Below are 24,085 nucleotides of genomic sequence, written 5' to 3' on the forward strand. Positions count from 1 at the left end.
GATTTCCAGAAGGCCTTTGACAAGGTGCCGCAAAGGAGACTGTTAAATAAATTAAGAGCCCATGGTGTTAATGATAAGATCCTGGCATGGATAGAGGATTGGCTGACTGGCAGAAGGCACAGAGTGGGGATAATGGGGTCTTTTTCAGGATGGCAGCTGGTGACTAGTGGTGTGCCTCAGGGGTCAGTGCTGGGACCACAACTTTTCACAATATACATTAACGATTTGGAAGAAGGAACTGAAGGCATTGTTGCTAAATTTTCAGATGATACAAAGATATGTAGAGGGACAGGTGGTATTGAGGAAGCGGGGGGGCTGCAGAAGGACTTGGACAGCATAGGAGAGTGGGCAAAGAAATGGCAGATGGAATACAATGTGGAAAAGTGTGAGGTTATGCACTTTGGAAGGAGGAATGGAGGGATGGACTATTTTCTAAATGGGGAAATGCTTAGGAAATCAGAAGCACAAAGGGACTTGCGAGTCATTGTTCAAGATTTTCTTCAGGTTAACGCGCAGGTTCAGTCGGCAGTTAGGAAGGCAAATGCAATGTTAGCATTCATGTCGAGAGGACTAGAATACAAGAGCAGGGATGTACTTTTGAGGCTGTATAAAGCTCTGGTCAGACCCCATTTGGAGTATTGTGAGTAGTTTTGGGCATCGTATCTAAGGAAGGATGTGCTGGCCTTGGAATGGATCCAGAGGAGGTTCACAAGAATGATCCCTGGAATGAAGAGCTTGTCGTATGAGGAATGGTTCAGGACTCTGGAACTGTACTCGTTGAAAGTTTAGAAGGATGAGGGGGGGGATCTTATTGAAATGTACAGGAAACTGTGAGGCCTGGATAGAGTGGACATGGAGAAGATGTTTCCACTGGTAGGAAAAACTAGAACCAGAGGGCACAACCTCAGGCCAAAGGGACGATCCTTTAAAACAGAGATGACGAGGAATTTCTTCAGCCAGAGAGTGGTGAATCTGTGGAACTCTTTGCCGCAGAAGGCTGTGGAGGCCAGGTCATTGAGTATCTTTAAGACTGAGGTAGATAGGTTCTTGATTAATAAGGGGATCAGGGGTTATGGGCAAAAGGCAGGAGAATGGGGATGAGAAAAATATCAGCCATGATTGAATGGTGGAGCAGACTCGATGAGCCAAGTGGCCTAATTCTGCTCCTATGTCTTATGGTCTTATAGGTCCCTCCTGCATCCCTTTCAGAATTTTATTCTTTATTTTATGTTGTCTCTCCATGTTCTTCCTACCAAAATGCACCACCTCACACTTCTCCGCATTGAACTTCATCTGCCACCTATCTGCCCACTCCATCAACTTGTCCATGTCCTTTTGTCTTAAATGGCTATCTTATTTCTTGGGGGCCAGAATTTGAGTTATGGTCTAATCAGGCAACTCTAGATTTTGATTACCTTATCTGACTTATAAATAGCCCCAGTTTTAACTTTGCATAAGCAGATGGGTTTTGAATAAGTTAATTTGGACCCAAATTTCATACTTCTAAAAATGCAGTTGAAGATCCTGTTAATTTTGTTGACTCCTGATTGACAGTAGTTGGACACGTTGAGCACCAGGCTTACCAAGATACCCATGTTTCCTTGAGCTTCACTCAGGGTTATTTCAAATCAATTCATGGAAAATATGCATTACTAAATTTTCTAGCTGATATGCAACAGTAGTCAGCATTAAATTTCATTCACAGCACACCAGCTCAATTGGCAATTTTTGAACAGCCTCTTCCAATTATATTGCCCTGTCTCCTTTGATGATATCTGAAACTTTTACTACTTTGGAATGAGATTTCGAATCCTGGACATGTTTGCAAAATTAAAAGTGCAGCGTCATCAACAAATTGCCCTGAACCATTCCAGTCAGCACCTTCTCCCACCTCAACAGGACTTCACTAATGGAAGCTGTTCTTTCCTGCTCCAGAGAGTCACTTTACCCTTAATTCCCAAAACTGTGTTTAACTTTATGTGGAACTTTCCTAATAATATTTTGGAACTCAAGATATACCACACCGGCAAAGGACTTTCCATCATCCACTTGGGTTGTCACTTCCTCAGAAAGCAAATAGATTATTCAGGTCAGATCTTCCTTTAGATTAAACCTACAGCATTGAATTTCTTGAACGAGCAATCCAATTTAATGATATTAATATTTGAACAAATATGTAGTGTGAAACTAATGGGAAAAAAATTGGAACATTCTTATAAGGGGACAATATATATGTCCTATCACAAATAGATGCACGTTATTACTTTGAGTAATTTTTATTTTGAAATAAAGGGTGAACTTGGACATGGGCAGAAGGCAAGAAAAGTGGGAATCACATTTGCCCTTTGTTATACACCATCACGTGTGGCATATAATGTGCAACCAATGCAATAGTGTCCGCTTTTAAATTCCAGTCGACATCTAATTTCACCTCCAAATTGTACTGAATAAAACATTTGTTAATTTATAATCAGTTCATTTTAATCAGGTAACTTTTCTGAAGCCCAGATTTAAGGCCACTAAACTGCTGTTCCCGGAGTTATCCTGATTTCTTTTTTTTCCCATTCTATTGCTGCCTCGAATTCCGGGCCTAGGACCTTGGTCTATCCTTCTCAAAAAAAAGTCCTTGATAATTCTACTTACCTGTTCACCTTTGTATCCAGCTCTTCCCTATAATTGTAAATAAAGTTAAAAAGTCAGCAATCAAGATATTTGCAATAAACAACAATTTATTAATTCCAACATTTGAGGTGGAATTTAACACCTCCCCTCTGGTGGGTTTGGGCATGAGCATGGTAGGTAGGGATCCCAATTAGGTGGCAGGAAGGCTTGTGAAACCAACCAGGGAACAAGCTATTTAGGTCTGCTAATGTGTACTGAGGCAGGATTAATTAATGATCTCACAATAAAGGATCCTCTAGGCAAGAGTGATCATAACATGGTAGAATTTCACATTCAGTTGGAAGGTAAGAAATTTGTGGCTGAATGGTCAATCGTTTAGAGGCATGGGCCCATTGTACTCCTCTGCTGCTACTCTTTAGGCCACTTTTAGTGGGGCCATTGGTAGAATGAGTAGGCTTTGCAACAAACAAGCCATCTGTTGACATGATTTAATACAACTGCATCATGGCATATCTTGCATAGATATGTAGAATTCTACATTCTAGATATGTAGAATCTATACATTCAGCAAGTGAAAGCCATTCTTGTTGATGGGATGAAAATCGAGTAGGATCTACAATGGATAAACCATTTATTCCACCAGATTATCATCCAGGTGTTTAAGGCAAATATTTTATCAGTACTTTTTTTTTTTACACAAATTTTCAAACAGTTCCCCCATAAGGAAATGGTTTCTTATAGAATATTCATAGAATCATAGTATCCCTATAGTGGAGAAGGAGGCCATTCGGCCCACCGAGCCTGCACCAACAACAATCTCACCCAGGCCCCATCTCCTCAACTCCACGCATTTATCCCAGATTCTAAGTGGCAATTTAGCATGACCAATCAACCTAATTCACACATCTTCGGTCTGTGGGACGAAACCGGAGAACGCGGAGAAAACCCATGCAGACATGGGGAGAACGAGCAACTCCACACAGTCACCCCAGTCTCTGGTGCTGTGAGACAAAAGTGCTAACAACTGTGCCATCATGCAGCCCATAATATTCATTTAGATTAGTAGAAATTTGCATGAAATTTCATCAAATGGAACTTAAGTTTCTTGCAACATATATTTTGTATAACTGAAAGTGAGTGTGATGGAAATCTTTTGCTCAAACTAATGACATGTGAAGGGTAATTTTGTGAATTTGTGCTCCTGATATGAAGATCTGCAAGTGGGAAGTGTGAATTTGCAAAATTTACCTTATGGTTTACAATGATAATTGTATTTTATTCCACATGAGACTTTCCCCAATGCAAGTAATGTTGTCATTGAAATGAAACCTCTAATCATTGAGAACTTTGTTTTGACAGCACCTTTCTCTCTTATTTCTCATCAAAGCAGGTTCTATAGGTTTCTGAAGTGTCTTCTTTTACATGTTGTTTGGAAACAACTAATTCTTCGAACAGTTTATGTTAATTTTCACAAACTGGACAAAATAAGACATTGTGACAAGGTTACATTTTCAAACAGTATAGATTGTACCTCCATTCCATCCCTTCCTGGTATTCCACTCAAACCAGATTCACCCTGTTAAACACAATTTTTAAAATATCAGCTAAAAAGTTGTGAGAAGCATATTACAATAAACATACTTCAAAAAGGCAGGTAGTCAAATTACTTCATTCAGTTCAATTACTTAAATAAATCTACCTTTTGTCCTTTTAGACCTGGAGCACCATCATCCCCGGGGCGCCCCTTTTTCCCCTACAGAATGAACATAAACATTTTTTTAAAAAGTAGAAAATGATTATCCTGGTCAACTTTCACAGTTCGATTTTTCAATTGCTTGAATGATGCATGACGACACTCATGTCACTTAACAATTATAGGCCAATGAACTATGCATGTGAATGACCAAAACCTAAGAGACATTTTACTTATTGTTGTACAAGTCACAAAACCTTTACTATTGAGATGCATTACCTGCAGCAACCATGGACTGAATTTTATTGCAGGCTTTGGGACCCTGACATTGGGGTGAAATTAGGGCATCAGCTGCCACTCGCCAGCAGTGGGACAGGCAATTTTACCCCACCTGGACTCACCCAGAGGCTCCTGTGAGCCTCTTATCGAAATAAGGACTGCGGGAAGGCTCCAGAGGCTGCCAGCCTGAAGAGAAGGCTGGAAGTTTTGAATCCTCACCAGGAGAGATGGTGCTGCCCAGGCACACAGGAGACTAAATTGGAGGCACCTCCAGGTAAGTTAAAAAAAAGAAAAGTTCAGGCCGAGCCGAGGGTTGGAAAGGAAATGCCTTCAGGATAATTATTATCGCTGCAGAGTGCCGTAATCTCTGCCCGGGGTTCCCCGGGCCTCTGGCTCTATCAGTCACCCCATACTGCTGCATTCATTAAGCTGGTGGCACCTTCCCCCACCACCCGCCCCCCCCCCCTCCCCCCATGTGACTGGGGTTTGCCCCGCTATTGCCAAATTGCTGGCGACTCCATAAAATGGCCTTTGGTAGGGCATTTAATTGTGCAGATCAGCTGCCTGTCTCCTTGGAGCTGAGGCCGACCAATCCACATCACAGCTGGGAAAACCCACGAGCCGCAGGACTGCATTGCAAAGCTGTCCCGACGTGGGCCCTCCACTATCTTACTGTTCTTCCAGCCACCTGGGGGCTAGTAAAGTTCTGCCCCACATGTCGACAACACATGCACATACACCGGGGAGGAAAGAATACACTTGAGTACAGATGCAGTTAGCATCAGCTTGCTTTAACCCATGACTCAGAAAGACCATTACCTGGCAATGTCTTGAGAACAAATTATAACAGTATACCATTCCAGTGATAACTAGAGCTTATCACTTTTCATCATGAGAATCTGAAATAAATTCAACAAGTATCGCCTTTGGTAAATAACATTCCTAAGCAAAGCCAGCCACATTTTTATGTTGGGCAGCTTGGAAAGAACTGCAAGCAGGACCTGGAGGGAATCTAATGTACTTGAGTTAGTCAAACATAATAGAATTCCCTAGTCTGGTGTGGCATCACTTTTCTCAATAGCACCATCGCACTTCTCAAGATGAAGCAATAGTTAATGAGAAAACGATTTAGAAACACCTGGGTTAAGTTGTAAATGTTGTCTTTCAGCAGTTGATAGTTTTTTTCTGGCTATTAGCAGATGACATTCTAATTGTAAGACTTCAAATTAGATGTGAGAAAATGTCAGGAATCTCTCTTCTGAACACCTGTTTTATGGTGCTGCAGCTGCCTAGCTCCACAAACACCAGTTAACTTGATGCTGCTGAATGATTTGTAACAGTGTCAGTGGAATTTATTATTGCAAGCCAATGCAAGTCTCAACTTGAGTCCTTTACATGAATGCCAGCAAACAGTTTTCACAGACATTATTGAAATATATTATAGACAGAATTATTAAATCTAATAAATCCAAAAATTACCTTTGCATCTACTTCTGAGTTAATTTTGGCAAACAGTAGATGTATAATTTTTTAATGTATAAAAATAATACACAAGGGAATCTCACTGTCAACAGAAAGTATTTATTTGTATTATTTGAATTTTCAAACAATAACATTTTCAAAGGGAGCCAGGCTGGTAACAAGGGAACGCTTGCAGATTTTGATTAAAACTGATGAAATATTTGAAGTGATTCATTGTTTCTTGCAGCAACCTAACAGGACACATGACCTGTCTATTTTGAAATAAATCAGTGTTTGATGAACAGAGCACACTTGTATGGTCTGGAAAAATATAGAGAGCAGAGTTTTACTTTTACTGAATAAGGTAACAAATTAGTCTTACAAAAGGAAGTAAGTGCATAAAGGGCATACCAGGCTTATACAACATTTAGTATTTTGCTGGGCTTAAGTAATACAATGTGGCGGAATGCAATATGTCAGAATTTGGTATAAAATGTTGTGTTACAGGCTGGCACAAAATACTGTGTCATGGATAGGTAAGATGCATTCTGGCAGAGAGGGATACAAGGTATTTTGCCACAGAATGACCCGATATCCAATATCACTGACCAGTACAAAATTCTAGCTGTGACAGGGATGTACAATGTGCTATATCAAAAGGTGTACAATATGTTGCGTCTCATAGAACAAAGAACAAAGAACAGTACAGCACAGGAAACAGGCCCTTCGGCCCTCCAAGCCTGTGCCGCTCATTGGTCCAACTAGACCAATCGTTTGTATCCCTCCATTCCCAGGCTGCTCATGTGACTATCCAGGTAAGTCTTAAACGATGTCAGCGTGCCTGCCTCCACCACCCTACTTGGCAGCGCATTCCAGGCCCCCACCACCCTCTGTGTAAAAAACGTCCCTCTGATGTCTGAGTTATACTTCGCCCCTCTCAGCTTGAGCCCGTGACCCCTCGTGATCGTCACCTCCGACCTGGGAAAAAGCTTCCCACTGTTCACCCTATCTATACCCTTCATAATCTTGTACACCTCTATTAGATCTCCCCTCATTCTCCGTCGTTCCAAGGAGAACAACCCCAGTCTACCCAATCTCTCCTCATAGCTAAGACCCTCCATACCAGGCAACATCCTGGTAAACCTTCTCTGCACTCTCTCTAACGCCTCCACGTCCTTCTGGTAGTGCGGCGACCAGAACTGGATGCAGTACTCCAAATGTGGCCTAACCAGCGTTCTATACAGCTGCATCATCAGACTCCAGCTTTTATACTCTATACCCCGTCCTATAAAGGCAAGCATACCATATGCCTTCTTCACCACCTTCTCCACCTGTGTTGCCACCTTCAAGGATTTGTATCATGATGTATAATGTTCTATGCCACAAGGTGTACAACACACTGGGCGGGATTTCCTGGCCGTGCTCGCCCCAAGGCCGGAAATTCCTGCCTGAGGTCAACAGACGTTTGCATGGTCTGCCCACGCCAGCTACGATTTCCATGGCAGGCGGGCCGGGAAAATTCCACCCACTGCGTCACAAAGTGGTCAATGTACCATATTACAGATTGTCCAATTTGCCATGTCATAGGTCAATATAACATAGAATCATAGAATCCCTACAGTGCAGAAGGAGGCCATTCGGTCCATTGAGCCTGCACCGGCAACAATCCAACCCAGGCTCCATCCCTGTAACCCCACATATTTACCCGGCTAATCCCCCTGACACTAAGGGTCAATTTAGCATGGTCAAACACCTAACCTGCACATCTTTAGAGTGTGGGAGGAGACCGGAGCACTGGGAGGAAACCCACGCAGACATGGGAAGAATGGTTGTGTTGAGTTTGCACAGTCACCCAAGACTGGAATTGAACCTGGGTCCCTGATTCTGTGAGGCAGCAGTGCTAACCACTGTGCCTCCAAACATGCTATATAAGAGGGTGGCATAATGTGCAGAATGGTGCAGCATGCTGTGTCTGAGGGTGGTACTATACACTGTCACTGGGTGATATCATGTGCTACGTCACAGTGTGATACTATGTGCTGAGTAACAGGTACAATATACTGTGTAGCAGGGTAATAGAGGCTGGGGAATGAAATGGGTCAAGTGGAGAATGTCACAATGTTGGGGATCATCTTAGGAATAGTGATCATAGTATTGGAAGGTTTAGATTGTTAATGGTGAAGGACAAAGAGGAATTTAGAATGAAAATACTTAATTTGAGGAGAGCTAATTTCGGTGAATTAGGGAGGAATCTGGCCCAGATAAATTGGAATCAAAAATTACCTGCAACCCTGGGAAAAGCAAGGCAAACAAAGGGGAACTCCTTGGATGACAAAGGAGTTACAGAACAGGAAGAAGAAGCAAAAGGGAGTTTATGTCAGATGTCAGCTTGATAACTGAAGGGAGATTCAGGCTGAATAGAAAAAGGAAATAAGAAGGGGAAAGAGCAAATACAAGAATAGATTGGCTAACATAAAAGGGAATCTAAAGCTCTTCGAACGGCATGTTAGCGGTAAAACAGTTGCCAGCGGAGCGGTATGGTCCATTTAGGAAGGGATCAAAATGGAAATCTATTGGTGGAGGAAGTGACAAAGAGTGATGAGTATGTTGCATCGACATTTACCAAGAACATTGCCAAAGCTCTGGTAAACAAGGATGATGATGGGATACTGAGGGAGATAAAAATATATAAAGAGTAGGTACCAGAAAAGCTGGGAGTTCTTAACGAAGTTAAGTCATTTAATCGGATAGTGACACATCCTAGGTGGCTGAGGAAAGTATGGGTAGGAGTTACAATGGTGCCTTCCCCAATCTTTCAATCTTCCTTAAATATGGGGCAGGTGCTAGAGAACAACACATTCTACCACCCAGTTACACCCTTGTTCAATAAAAATATTAACCTGGCAATTACAATTCATTCTGTTGGATGTAAGTGGTTGGGAAGCTTTTAGAAACACTAATCTGGGAGAAAGTTGATAGCCAATTGGACAAGGATGGTTTAATAAAGGACAGACATTGCAATTTATTAAGGGAAAATCTAATCTGATGTTTTTGATGAGTAACAGAGAGGGTGGATGAGGGCAGTTGATACAGTCCATTTAGAAGATATCTCAAGGTCCCACGTAATAGGCTTGTTGAAAAGATTGAGATCCATGAGAGAAAAGGGGAATAGCAGAAAAATAAAAAAAAGCATAAAGGTTAACACTAAGATATGTGGCGTTCTAAGCACAGCAGATGGAAGCATGAAATTACAAAGTGATATTAATCAATGAAGTCAATGGGCAAAGATGTGGCAAATGGATTTCAATCCAGGTAAGTGTGAGGTCATCAACCTTGAATCTAAAAAGAGAACAGTATACTTTCTAAATGTTGAAAAGCTAGGAACAGTGGTGATCCAAAGAGACTTGGGATCTAGAGGGCTAGAATTCAGGAAGTAGATGTTATACTACATATACAATGTCTTAGGTAAACCATACTCCGAGTGCTGAGCAGGTCTGGGCACCATATCTTAGGGAGGTTGCACTGGCCTTGAAGGGGGCACAGTTTAGATTTATCAGAATGATACCTGGGCCGGAATATTACCGGCACACCCATCCCAGAACCGGGGCTCGCAGAATGGCATTCTCCGTTGGCCTCGGACGGGCGAGGCGGTAAAACACTGGCCTCCAAGGGTTAAATAACAAGTAGCAAGTGCTTACACAAACTAGCATTGTATTACTTGGATGTTAAGTGGTGGTTTGATCAAAATTTTCAAGTTATTAAGGATATAAAGAGAAACTGTTTCTGCTGGTTGAAGAGTCCAGGACAAGGGAATGTGGACCAAAAATTAGAGCCAGACTTTTCAGGAGTGAAATTAGGAAATGTTTCTGCACACGAATGGTCAGAGCAATTCGGAAATCTCCTCCACAAACAGCAATTGACACTAGATTACTTGTTAATTTTAATTCTGAGATTAATAGATTTGTGTTAACCAAAGGTATGAAGGGATTTAGGTAAACCACAACTGTATAGAGTTAGGTAGCAGATCAGCTGTGATCTCACTGATTGGCAGAACAGGTTCAAGGGTCATGTGGCTTTCTTTCTCTGTCCCTGTGTAGCAGTATGGATAGGGAATAGTGAATGGCTGGAATGAAGCACTCAGTGGAGTTTCCCAAGATTTGGGCCCCAGGACCACTGCTGTTTTTGATATACAGCAATGAAGTGGACTTACAGGTACAGGGCACAATTTAAAAATGTGAAGATCACATGAAACTTGGAAGTGCAGCGAGCAGTCTAGAATATAATAAGGCTCCAAGGGAATATTGTCGAGCTGTATAATGGGTGGATGAAGCTCAATGCAGAAAGTGTAAGATGATATCTTTTGTTATAAGCGACAACACAAACTAAATGGTATAATTTCAAAGCAGGTGCAATAAGAGTGTGTCCTTTGGGTGTCCATGCAGAAATATTTGTTGGTGACAAGCAGCTAATAAAGCACAAGGATCCTGGGCTTTATTAATAGAGACACGGACGGAGTTTTATCCTGAAAGAAACTGGTCGAGTTTGGGCAGGGTTAAAGGTTAAAATGTTAAAAATCTGAATTCCCCATCCAACCCATCCACTTCTGGTTTTAATGGAGCAGGGATGAGGGAGGGGGGTTGGCAGCCAGCCAGGTCGCAGGAAGCAGCTTGACAATTTAAATATTATAATGAGCTGTGTTCTGATATTTACCCACCAATTCCAATTTAACTCTGGATGGTCGCCTATCCAAGTCTGACATATCCAGGAGTTAAGTGCCTCACCTTGTCAAGCTCCTGTACCTGAATACCCTCCACCACGAAACCTTCAACCTGTTCCTCTGCCTCCACCCCCACTCCCCAAGCCAATGCAGAATTCAATGGCAGCCCTCAAAAGGGAGCTGGATAAATACTGAAGATAAAAAAATTGCAAGGATATGGAGCAAGAGAGGGAGAATAAAACTAACTTAAACTGTTCTTCGAAGAGTCAGTGCAGGCTTGATGGGCCTCCTTCCGTGCTGTACTGTTCTATTGTTCTACAGTGTGCTGTTCCAGGGTGGTACAGCGGTACAGTGTTTTGCTAAAGAATCTGAAAATATTTTCTGTACAAACAGGATTCAAATTATACTTGATGGAGCTGCGTTCGATGAAGCCGTGTATTTGATGGGAGTGTATTTGGTGGAGCCGTGTTTGAACACGTAACATTCTTACATGCGCAGCATCTCAGGGCTCTTGCCTTCTTGCTATTAATGCCACTATAGCTATCAAATCTATAAATTTAACCTCAGTTTGAGTTAGCAGAGGTAATAAATGGTATTCAAAACAAGGAACTTACAGAAGAACCAGGTGGACCTCTTTCTCCTTTTTCACAAATACATTTTGGTGTTTTTGGGCACTGAAATAAATGAAAATGATTAGAAAGACAAACATGCACAAATTATGTTATATTTACATTAATGTTATATTTGGCGCCACAACAATCTCCATGAAGAAAAAAAAATGATTTTTGACCAGAGAACATAGGGTTTGGAGTGAGAGATATTCAGCCAAAATGCCAGGTGACTGTGAGAAAGTGAACTGGGTTCTGGGTCTAAGCTCAGATTACTCAGGCTAAAGGTTGTTCAGTCTCAGGCTATGACAGGAAGAATATATAAAGATTTGTTAATCTGAAGTATTATGGAGTAGCACAAGCAAAGGGATTTGATTCCGGTATTTAAAGTAATTCAGGGTTTCAATGATACAAAGGGCAGAGTTCCCCCCCCCAAAAATTTCTAAGTGCCATAATGGTGAAGAAAATGGCAGTCTCTCAGGCGCGTTCTGCATCACAATCTTTCAACACTCGGTCACTTTTTTGGCGAGTTGGGACTTTCGTGCCGGTACTGAGGGGAGCGGGGCCTGAACACGCCGGTGAGCCGGCTGCAGAGAGCTCTCGTGCCGTTTCATAAGGGCGCCCTGATCGGGAACCATCCCCTCCCACCGCTCATTGGCGGCCAGCATGTTTCCCCCGCCCCCTCACCGACACAGGGCGCTGGCATTGGGGCCCGCCTGATGGGCCCCCTTTTCTGGACACAAAGCGATTTGTGCCATTGGAGAGAGGCTGGGAACATAGCAAACCAGGCGCCAATCGGATTGTTAGTAGCGCACACTCGTTTCTCAGCTCACTGCCCTGTTCCCCGGGTGCGACAAGGTAATAAAATTGTGCCCAAGGTTTTTGAGATGATGGAGATGGATAGAATTCGAGGTCACACATTTAAATTTAGAAAGTAAGGCTGGATATTCAAAACTTTTTTGTTTGAGAGAGGGTGATCAACAGGTTTCCAGAGCCCATAGTGAGCACTGACTTCTCACAAACATTCAAGAAAAATTTTGGAGAACTACAGGATCATTGGAAAAGAGGAAGATTTTGGGTAATAACAAAGAGTTTGGGTCATTCTGGCTTGCTCTGATTGTTCTTGAGGACAGAAAGAAGTCTCACAACACCAGGTTAAAGTCCAACAGGTTTATTTGGTAGCAAACGCCACTAGCTTTCGGAGTGCTGTCCCTTCGTCAGGTGACTCAGCTGACGAAGGGGCAGCGCTCCGAAAGCTAGTGGCTTTTGCTCCCAAATAAACCTGTTGGACTTTAACCTGGTGTTGCGAGACTTCTTACTGTGTTTACCCCAGTCCAACGCCGGCATCTTCACATCATGCTCTTGAGGAGTCAGAGAGAAACTTTGGGGGTGATTCTCCCATCCCGACCTGCAACTTTTCTGGCGGGTCGGGCTGGGAGATGTGCGTCGCCGGCCTTGTTCCGGGATTTGTGCATGCACCAGGAACACGTGCACATCTCCCAGAGCCGGAGAACAGTCGGAGACCAGACCACGCTGGAAACCGGCAGGAAAACAGGTAAGTCATTTCAATCTTTTTAAATGTATTTAAAATATGTTTTGCATTACATTATCGAGAACCTGCCGGTCCCGATTGCATCTCTCACCCCGCCAGGAGTGCTTCATTCTGGCGGGGTTTGGAGTAGCTCCCCACATTCGGGGAACGAGCGGGACACCCTGCCAAAATGAAGTGGGGGCAATCGGGACCCCCAAGGGGGTCAGGTAGCAGGGGCTGGTGTCCCCTGGGCATGGGCATCCTGCTGGTGCCAGCCTGTGCCCCCTGGCACTGCCCAAGGGGGCACTGTGGCACTGGGCATCGGGCAGTGCCAAGGGGGCAGGGCCTACTGTGGGCGGGACCTAGGGTGATGGGAGTGGGGGGTCCCGTTGCCATTCTGCATGGAGATCGGTCTGGGATGGAGGGAGGGCAGCGATCGGGGTGGGATGGGGGGGGGAACCTGCATCCCGGGGGGGAGTCAGCAGGGGGGGTTCTTCCAGGGTGAGGGGATGGGGGATCGCCACTGCTGGGACTTGTGGGCTGGACATTGGGGTGCTCCAGGGCAGGAGATCAGGGCTGGCCCAGGAAGTGTTGTGGAGGCTGCGATCAGGCCGTGGGGGGGGGGGGGGGGGGGGGTGTTGACGGGGCAGCACTGCGGGGGTCCCGGGCTGGCCAGCAATTGAGCTGGCCAGCAAACGTAGAGACTGACAGATCGGGGCCACTGCGCATGCGCAGAGTTCCAGAACTGTCAGACTCCGGCGCTAATAGGCCCCGCCCCCTGGGTTTTTAATGATATTCATGACTGGGACCTCTGCAGTGCACAGAGTGGGGAGATTCGAGTGTGAAGTTGAACTGAGAAAACAGTTGTGATCTGGAACAGTTTCCCCACCAATTCAGCGCTTTTGGGAGAATCGCCCCCTTTAATAGTGAGTTTCTTAATTGGACATAGGTCTGCTTCTTCCAGGAAGTGGGGAGTGTGTGGAAGAAAGTGTGAGGGATATAGCAAAGAGTCCAGTAAGAAGTGGGGCTAACCTTATGGTTATTTCTCATCCTGAAAAGACAATTAGCTGGCTCATTCTGCAGACCTTGCCTTTCGATCATGTGAAAATTTGGTCACAATTGAATGATTAACCTAATATTCCATCTACAAAGAGAATTTTATATATCATAACATATCTACAAATTAATTTCTTTGGAAACAAGTCATACTCACTCCTTCATCAGCCAACTCTGCCTGCAAAGACAAGGTACAAAAATTAGCTTTCTGCAATTGAATTGCACTGTAGAACATCCTTGCTGGATCCACACTCCCAGTACACAGCAATGCTTGAGGAGCAGACAGGTCAAAGAATCAAAGCTGCAGCACTCCTGCTGAGAATACGGGGTTGGGAAGTTACGTTTGCTATTTTGGTGCTGCATTTACCAGAATGGTGCGTTTAATACAAAGTAACTTATAGCGAGCACTCACTGCCTAAGGTGACACCAATTTGCAATTCCATGAAGTGTAATGAATCAGGTTTAATCCATCAACATTGTTTCATTCTTGAGATGCGCAGCCATCGCCGGAGAACAGCCTATCTAAACAAATCCACAAAGAACTTTGGAGAAAGGATTCTACCATGAATTTAGGTGCAGCCGAGGTCAATTTTGACTTTAGGTGGGAGTGGAAAGCAGGCAGTAACAATTCAGCTGCCCTTTATACGTTTCTCCCAATTTCCCACAGTGCTATTTCTAGATAACAAAGTATCAAGTGCTTGTCGGTAACATACTTCATTTCCTCTCTGATGATCTCTCTGGATAGGAAGTGATTGTGTTTTTTGAAGAGCAGTCAACAAACAAAAGTACGTTGCAACTAACACTATGGTATGCATTAGTTTAAAGATATGTAAAAAATAATTAAACATGAAAAACTGTTTCTGAAATAAAATCATTTACCAGTAATATTCCTGTGAAGTTACTAACAGGTAGTCTATTGCCTTACATTTAGCGTCTATTAGCATCAAATGAAAAGAGGGCATAAAAAGGCTATCTATCTCGCTTATCCCATTCAGACATGATGCAGCCAATCGTATCACTTATATCCTTGTGGTCCCACTGTATCTTGGATGTGTCATTGGTTTGCCACACACTAGAATGGGGCAAATTTACTGAAGTAACATATCACATGAGATATCACACAACAGGCATTCTGTAAAAATATTAAACATCTTACTGATACTTCTAGAATCATGCCTCCTTTGTAATAAATATTATTTATTTACCATTTAACAAAACCTGCTTTAATGTAAGGGATAGGAATAGGTGTTGGTTGTTCAAGCCCCCATCATTCAATCTGATCACTCAGGGCATTCCAGGCAAACTAATTGCATAACGGGAGGGTAGAGCATCAGACTATAAAGTAGGCATTATGCCTCAGATTGGGTAGATGCAAAAGCATTAATGCCTATTTGAGACACAGGTGCTGGGTGCATCTTTTGATGTGGATATCTGCCTCAGAATGTGTGTGCACTGCCTTCAAAACAGGCAAGTGTTCATCAATTTGATGCATTGGTTTCAATTTTCCAAAAATCCCTAGATTTTAGAAAGATCCCATCAGATTGGAAAATAGCAAATGATTCCTCTATTCAAGAAAGGAAGGGGACAGAAAGCGAGAAACTACAGCCAGGTTAGCCTAACATCTGTCATAGGAAAATTGATGGAATCCATTATTAAGGAGGTTATAGCAGGACACTTAGAAAATCTCAATGCAATCAAGCAGAGTCAACATGGTTTTGTGAAAGGCAAATCACGTTTAACTAATTTATTGGAGCTCTTTGAGGAAGTAACAAACGATGTGGATAAAGGGGAACCTGAAGAAGTACAGTACTTAGATTTCTAGAAGGCACTAGACAATATATCACATCAAAGGGTGCCAAGCAAAACGGTACAGGGGGTAACATATCATCATGGAAATAGGATTAGTTAGCTAACAGGAAGCAGGGAGTAGGGATAAATGTGTATCTTTTATGTTGGCAAGATGTGGTGAGTGGTGTGCCACAGGGATCAGTGCTGGGGCCTCAATTATTTACAATTTATTTCAATGACTTGTATGAAGGGACAGAATATATGGTTGCTGATGACATAAAAGATAGGTTGAAAAGTAAGTTGTGAAGTGGATAAGGAGTATGCAAAGGGACATGGATAGATTAAGTGAGTGGACAAAAATTTGACAGATGGTGTAAAATGTGGACAAATGTGAACTTGTCCATTTTGTCAGGAAGGATAGACAAACAGCATATTATTTAAATGGAGAACTCTATAAAGTACAGAAGGATCTGGGTATCCTGGTACACGAATCAGGAAAACGTATTACACAGGTACAGCAAGTGATCAGGAAGGAAAATGGAATGTTATCATTGTTGCAAGGGGAATCAAATGTAAAAGTAGGAATGTTTTGAACAGGGTGTCTTGGTCAGAGCAGGAGCCATATCAAGCTGTGAAACATCCGAAAAGGATGCTTTCTATAGTGCTGAGTGGAAGGAGCTGATGACCAGAGAATCCAGTGTAAGTAGGTGTGTGAATCCGGGTTCCTTTAACATGCTGAAATGGTGTGACAACAATAATCTTTCCCTCAGTGTCAGTTAAAAGAAAAGGAGATAGTCATCAACTTCAGGAAGTGTAGTAGAGGACATGTCCAGGTCTACATCAATGGTGGTGAAGTGGAGATGGTCAAGAGCTTCAAGTTTCTAGGTGTCCTGATCGCCAACAATCTGTCCTGGTCTCTCCATGTTGACGCTATAGTTAAGAAAGCCCACCAACACCTCTACTTTCTCAGAAGGCTAAGGATATTTGGCATGTCCGCTACGACTCTCACTAACTTTTACAGATGCACCATAGAAAGCATCCTCTTCCGATGTATCACAGCTTGGTATGGCTCCTGCTCTGACCAAGACCGCAAGAAACTACAAAGGGTTGTGAACAAAGCCCAGTCCATCACACAGACCAGCCTCCCATCCATTGACTCCATCTTAACTTCCTGCTGCCTCAGAAAAGCAGCCAGCATATCAAGGACCCCACACACCCCAGACACATACTCTTCTACCTTTCTCCGTCAGGAAAAAGATACAAAAGTTTGTGATCACGTCCCAACCGACTTAAGAACAGCTTCTCCCCTGCTGCCATCAGACTTTTGAATGGACCTACCATATATGAAGCTGATCTTTCTCTACACCCTAACTGTGACTGTAACATTATATTCTACACTCTCTTATTTCCTTCTCCCCTATGTACACTATGAACGGTATGTTTTGTCTGTATAGCGCACAACACAATACCTTTCATTGTCCCCCAATACATGTGACAATAATAAATCCAATCAAGTAAAATCACAAGATTGTTCCTGTGAGTATGGCTGTGTTGATGTGGAGGTGTGTGTCTGTGTTTCTGTGAGTGTATCAGTGTGGAGGTTTTTGTCTGTGTTCCTGTGAGTGTGACCATGTGTTGGTGTGTGTCTGTGTTCCTGTGAGTGTATCAGTGTGTCGGTGTGTGTCTGTGTTCCTATGAGTGTGACTGTGTGTTGGTGTGTGTCTGTGTTCCTGTGTGTGTGTCAGTATGGAGGTGTGTGTCTGTGTTCCTGTGAGTGTGTCAGTGTGTGGGTGTGCATCTGTGTTCCTGTGAGCATGATTGAGTTGGTGTGTCAGTGTGTGTCTGTGTTCCTGTGAGTGTGTCAGTGTGGACGTGTGTGTCTGTGTTCCTATGAATGTGGAAATTTGCATCTGTGGATCTGTTCCTGTTTGTGCTGATGTTGAGATGTGTGTGTCTGTGTTCCTGTGAGTGTTCCTGTACATATGAACCTGTGGATGTGGGGGTGGGTCTAGTGTGTGTTGGCACACTTCAGTTAATCATTACTGTCAGTAAAATGAAGGAGATTGTCATCGGCTTCAGGAACATAGAGGAGAACATGCCCCTGTCTACATCAATGGGGATGAAGTAGAAACGATCGTGAGCTTCAAGTTTTTAGGTGTCCAGATCACCAACAACCTGCCCTGGTCCCCCGATGCCGACACTATAGTTAAGAAAGCCCAACAACACCTCTACTTTCTCAGCAGACTAAGGAAATTTGGCATGTCAGCGACGACTCTCACCAACCTTTACAGATGCACCATAGAAAGCATTCTTTCTGGTTGTATCACAGCTTGGTATGGCTCCTGCTCTGCGCAAGACCGCAAGAAACTACAAAGGGTCGTGAACGAAGCCCAGTCCATCACGCAAACCAGCCTCCCATCCATTGACACTGTCTACACTTCCTGCTGCCTCAGAAAAGCAGCCAGCATAATCAAGGACTGCACGCATCCCGGACATTCTTTCTTCCATCGGGAAAAAGATACAAAAGTCTGAGGTCATGTACCAACCGACTCAAGAACAGTTTCTTCCCTGCTGCCATTAGACTTTTGAATGGACTTACCTTATATTAAGTTGATCTTTCTCTACATCCTAGCTATGACTATAACATTACATTCTGTACCCTCTCCTTTCCTTCTCCCTATGTACTCTATGAATGGTATGCTTTGTCTGTATAGCGCGCAAGACACATTACTTTTCATTGTATCCCAATACATGTGACAATAATAAATCAAATCAAATACTTACCACTTCTAGGAAGAGTTTGCCCAGGGCGCTGCTGTCCTGCAGGTTGTGTACAAAGCGGGAAGCAGGTGGACTGGCTAAAAGGCGCAGTTTGGCTGCGTTGGGTGGCTCGGTGGCCACGGGTGACATGCCCACTGTGAAGAACTTGATACCTTGGTTCTTGGCCTCAGCCGTGGCTGCGTAGATGTCTGGGTTCCTCGGGTGGTCCACGCCATCAGTCATGAGCACGGCCACCCGGATGCTTCCCGGGGCTGCCTCGTTCAGGTAGAGCTGTGTCAGGTTGGTGATGGCGTATGTGGTGTAGGTGCCATGCCCAATGTAGCTAATGGGGGCAACTCGGGCCCGGAAAGCGGCAGGGCCGCTCCAGTCGCGGAACGTCTGCTCAATGAGCACTGTGCTGCTGTACTGGAGCAGCGCCACTCTGGGCACCAGCCTGCGGCCACTCGACACCTGCAGCTGCTGCAGTCGCTCCACAAAGTCCAGAACAAAACTCTTCTCCCGGTTGTGGTTGAAGTCCTTAGCACTTTCCGAACTGTCCAACAGGAATGCGATCTCCAAACTGCAATCCTCCTCTGAAAAACAGGAAAGAAAGACGGATTGATTCTTGGCATTGTTAATCTCTTTAGTGAGTGAGGAATTACAAGATTGGGATAAAGTGAAACAAAAATAACCCAGTTTGTCAATAATTTCACTTGGCTTCACTTTACAATCCTCCACAGGAACACCAGCAGTTTGTTAGCACACTGTAGGTTCTTCATTTTGATGTAGTTTTGATAATGGGCTCTTCTTGTCTATGGGTCAATATTGCACCACGTGTTTTGCACAGTAAATCTTCACTTTAAGTCGCCCCATTTTAACGTTGATTATTCTCTCGGGCCTTTTTGTCGATTTGCGTCATCATTCGGGTTTTCCATCACCAGCCCCCTGGGCTAGCCGCTGCCATGTTCTGATGCCAGATTCACTGTCACCGGAAGCTCAGGCTACAGGGAGTGTGAGGACCCAGAACTGGGAGCAGGAGCGCAGGAAAGAGAAGCTACTGATCAGGTGATGAACGGGTAAGGAACCTGGAACGATGTTGGAAGGTGGGGGTGAGAGGGTGTGTGAGAGGGAATGAGGCTCTCAACTTCATCTATGGTCCTACCCCACCAGCTCTACCCATGCCCCCTCACACCCCGGCTCCCTACACACTCCTCCCCCAAACACACACACCCCCCCCCCCCCCTTCCCAACAGCCTTTCATCTGCACCTCAGCTCCATCTGCAGCACCCTGCCCCACAGCTCCATCTGTACCTCCAATTGACACACCAAAGCCAACACAACCCACCCCCCAAACCCCCAGCCAGCTTTATCCACACCCCATCCCCCCCAAACCTGGCGCCATCTGCACCAGTCACCCCTCTCCCCGCCAATCCCCCCGCCTCTACCCTGGCTCCTTTGCAACTCCATACCCCAGCTCCCACATACAGGGCCCCAGGCTTCAAAGAGAGTGAGAAAGAGAGACAGAGTGGGAAAAAGGAGAGGGACAGAGTGGGAAAAAGGAGAGGGACAGAGTGGGAAAAAGGAGAGGGACAGAGTGGGAAAAAGGAGAGGGACAGAGTGGGAAAAGAACATTCTTTAGACTCTGGGAGAGTTCCCGTGGATTGCAGGGTAGCTAATGTAATCTCACTTTCTAAAAAAAGGAGGGAAGAGAAAACCGGGAATTTATAGACCGGTTAGCCTGACATTGGTGGTGGGAAAAATGCTGGAATCAATTATTAAGGATGCAATAACTGAGCATTTGGAAAGTGATGACAGGACCAGTCCAAGTCAGCATAGATTCACTGAAGGGAAATTGTGCTTGACAAATCTTCTGGAATTTTTTGAGGTGTGACCAGTAGAGTGGACAAGGGTGAACCAATGGATGTTGTGTATCTGGACTTTCAAAGGGATTTTGACAAGGTCCCACTCAAAAGATTAGTGAGCAAAATTAAAGCTCATGGTATTGCAGGTAATGCATTGACATGGATAGGGAACTGGTTGGCAGACAGGAAGCAGACAGTGAGAATGAACGGGTTCTTTTCAGAGTGGCAGGCAGTGAATAGTGGGGTACTGCAGGGTTCAGTGCTGGGACCCCAGCTATTCACAATATATATTAATGATTTGGACGAAGGAATTGAATGCAATATCTCCAAATTTGCAGATTACACTAAGCTGGGCGGCAGTGTGTGCTGTGAGGAAGCTGCTAAGGTGTGACTTGAACAGACTGACTGAGTGGGTAAATACAATATAATGTGGATAAATGTGAGGTTATCCACTTTGGTGGCAAAAACAGGAAGGAAGATTATTATCGGAATGGTGGCAGTTTAGGAAAAGGGGAAGTGCAATGTGACCTGGGTGTCATGGTGGAACAGTCGCTGAAGGTTAGCATGTAGGTACAGCAGGCGGTGAGGAAAGCTAATGGTATGTTGGCCTTCATAGCAGAGGATTTGAGTATAGGAGTAAAGATGTCTTGCTGTAGTGATACAGGGCATTGGTGAGGCCACATCTTGATATTGTGTGCAGTTTTGGTCTCCTCGTCTGAGGAAGGACATTCTTGCTATTGAGGGAGTCCAGCGAAGGTTCACCAGACTGATTCCCAGAATGGCAGGACTGGCATATGACTCACTGGAATTTAAAAGAATGAGAGGGGATCTCATAGAAACACATAAAATCCTGATGGGATTGGACAGGCTAGAGGCAGGAAGAATGTTCCCAATATTGGGGAAGTCCACAACTAGGGGTCACAGTCTAAGAATAAGGGGTAAGCCATTCAGACTGAGATGAGAAGAACTGTGAACCTGTGGAATTCTCTACCACGGAAAGCTGTTGGGGCCAGTTCATTAAATATGTTCAAGAGGGAGCTGGACATGGCCCTTGTGGCTAAAGGGATCAAGGGGTCTGGAGAGAAAGCGGGAGTGAGATACTGAGAGTGTATGATCAGCTATAGTGGTGCAGGCTCGAAGGACCTACTCCTGCACCTATATTCTATGAAAGGAGAGAGACAGAGTGGGAAAGGAGAGAGACAGAGAGGGAGAAACAGAGAGGGAAAGGAGAGACAGACAGACAGAGGGAGAGAGAGATAGTGTGGGAAAGGAGAGACAGACAGAGCCAGTGTAGGAGGGTGAGGGTGAGAGGGGCAGAGATAGTGTGGGAAAGGAGACAGTCAAAGAGTGGGTGAGAAAGCGAGAAAGAGAGAGACAAAGTGGGAAAGGAAAACAGACAAAACATTTAGCTGAGTTGTGATTGAGATATAGAAGCTGTGCTGCTCGGGACTTGTTTTGAGTGATTTGGTGTTATCTAACTTGAATTTATTGAGTATTTCTGTTATATTCAATGATTTCTTTTATTCTACATGTTATTTCAGCTAGGAATGCGCAGTGCTGCACAAGTACAGTCCAGTATTTCAAATACATTGGGCCCGAACTTCCGCAGGGTAGCAGTCTGCGCTCCTCTGCTACTTTCATACTTTCAGTTTTTTCTGATTCTTTCTCGCCCCTGACCTTTTGAAGCAAGTTGGGTGCAAATTGTGTAATACAAAGCGCTCCAGTGGCCTTCTGCAGAATTGGACACATGGAGGATATGGTGCCTTTTATATAGCACTAGGGTGGGCCGCGGGGGAGGGGGGGGGGTGGAATCTGTATAAGTTTGTACAATAGTCACCTGGAAATTATTTTAATTCTTTTAATTTTTTCTGGGTAACTATTACAGTAAAACAGTCGGAACTATCAGATTATTAAGCTGTGGCACAGTGGTTAGCACTGCTGCTTCACAGCGCCAGGGACCCGGGTTCGATTCCTGGTTTGGATCACTGTCTGCACGGAGTCTACCCGTGTCTGCATGGATTTCCTCCGGATGCTCTGGTTTCCTCCCACAGACCGAAAGATGTGCTGACTAGGTGCACTGGCCATGCTAAATTCTCCCTCGGTGTACCTAAGTGTGGCGACTAGGGGATTTGCACAATAACTTCATTGTAGTGTAAGCCTACTTGTGACACTAATAAATAAACTTAAACTTGACCCTATATCCAGTAAACATAAAGCAAATGGGCAGAAAGCTACTGGAAGCAATGAATGCGAGAAAGCGTCAAATAAACAACAGAGTGAAATAAATGTTGATATGACCTTGTTCATTTTCTCCTGGTGCATTGGATGAGAGATATTTAATCCTTTGCCTTCGGACCAAATGTCCGTCCCCGCGTTCTTCATAGTCCTGTGATAAAACGTGCTGGCATCCCGCCCACACCAATAGCCAGCAGAGCTGCCTGAACGCCTTCATTGTCCCTGAAATCATGAGACATCTGCATTGAGAAATGTCCTTACAGCTTACCCAGCTCACAAACACACATTCTCAAACATGAAATGAAATGGTTAGATTGCAAACTCCGGTTTGCCACATTCAGCGGAACATACTCTGAAGGAGTTGAGAGGAGAGGTAGATTCCAACTTCAGGAATTGTTTAAAGTTAACTCTAGGAACAGAGCAGAGGAAACCCGCGGCGAAAGATGCTGAAAAGTGCATGGGAAATATGTCGCAGGCCGCAATGGATTTGAAAAAAGAAATAAGTTGTAATTACTGTAAATGATTTGAGATAAGACATTGCGACATTTACCTGTGGGTCTTCTTAACTGTTCTCGCCTTTTCCCTGGACTGCTAAACAAAGCAGGTATTTATTTGCAGGTTAACACTGTCCCGGTGTCAATTCATTATCTGGGGCAATGTGTCTCGGTTTTAAACTTCGCCTGCTTTATAAATGAAGGCGGGATAGCCCGAGGATGGTACTGAACTGCCGAAGACAATTGGCTGCATCGGCGAAGCTGCAATTTAATTTGAAAAGAAATGCAAAATAAAGTGAGGGAAAAGGGAAAAAAATACAGTTGGAATTGCGATAATTATTCAATTAATAAAGGAAAAGGCCGAGAATCTTAATCCCTTTCGAATTGTATCAAAAAACTTAAAGAGAGAAGTTAGAATGTCGGATGACTTACTCAGTCGCTCCGGGGTTTATAGCTCAGAGCTATTTCATTGACTGTAAAACTCTGCAGGCCCTGAGGTCATGAAAGAGACTATAAAGTTCTTTCCACATAGGAGTAACGCTTGATCCACTGGACACCAGGAGAGTGTGTGTCAATATTCATGTCATAAAATTGACAGATGGCCCATTTTAGATCACCCATCGAAAATAGCTTAAATTTCCATTCATTATAAATCATCATAGTATTTAATTATTCCTTTAATGATTGCAGGGTGCTCAGGCCACTCTTCAACCCAGGCATGCATTCTGTTTGTTAATCACATTCCATGTGAAAATGTGCTCAGGAGGAGGGAAGCCAGGAAACAAAGCATAGAATCACAGGAGGGTTGTAGCACATGAGACCATTCGGCCCATCATGTCTGTGAGGGCACTCTGCACTTATTACCACTCCCTCACTGTTTCCTATCGCCTGCCAATTTTTTTCTCTTCAAATAATTGTTCAATTCCCTTTGAAGGAGGAATTGAGTTTGCTTCCTCCACGCCCTGAGCTAGTGCATACT

At 44.1% G+C, this 24,085-nt stretch overlaps 1 protein-coding gene across 1 annotated transcript in view; it reads right to left on the minus strand.

The window, feature by feature from the left end:
* Nucleotides 1–22,829, minus strand: part of col28a2a (collagen, type XXVIII, alpha 2a) — a 106,219-nt gene extending 83,390 nt beyond the window's left edge. The window contains exons 1-7 of the mRNA XM_078229207.1: nucleotides 22,676–22,829; nucleotides 18,540–19,108; nucleotides 14,125–14,145; nucleotides 11,387–11,446; nucleotides 4,322–4,375; nucleotides 4,154–4,198; nucleotides 2,644–2,670 (exon numbers count right to left, since the gene is read on the minus strand). Coding sequence (XP_078085333.1) covers nucleotides 2,644–2,670; nucleotides 4,154–4,198; nucleotides 4,322–4,375; nucleotides 11,387–11,446; nucleotides 14,125–14,145; nucleotides 18,540–19,108; nucleotides 22,676–22,829 — 930 coding nt within the window. The remainder of the gene's footprint in view (nucleotides 1–2,643; nucleotides 2,671–4,153; nucleotides 4,199–4,321; nucleotides 4,376–11,386; nucleotides 11,447–14,124; nucleotides 14,146–18,539; nucleotides 19,109–22,675) is intronic.
* Nucleotides 22,830–24,085: the final 1,256 nt, after the last annotated feature.

Source organism: Mustelus asterias, chromosome 14 (assembly GCF_964213995.1).
Source record: "Mustelus asterias chromosome 14, sMusAst1.hap1.1, whole genome shotgun sequence".
In the NCBI taxonomy this organism is placed as follows: Eukaryota; Metazoa; Chordata; class Chondrichthyes; order Carcharhiniformes; family Triakidae; genus Mustelus; species Mustelus asterias.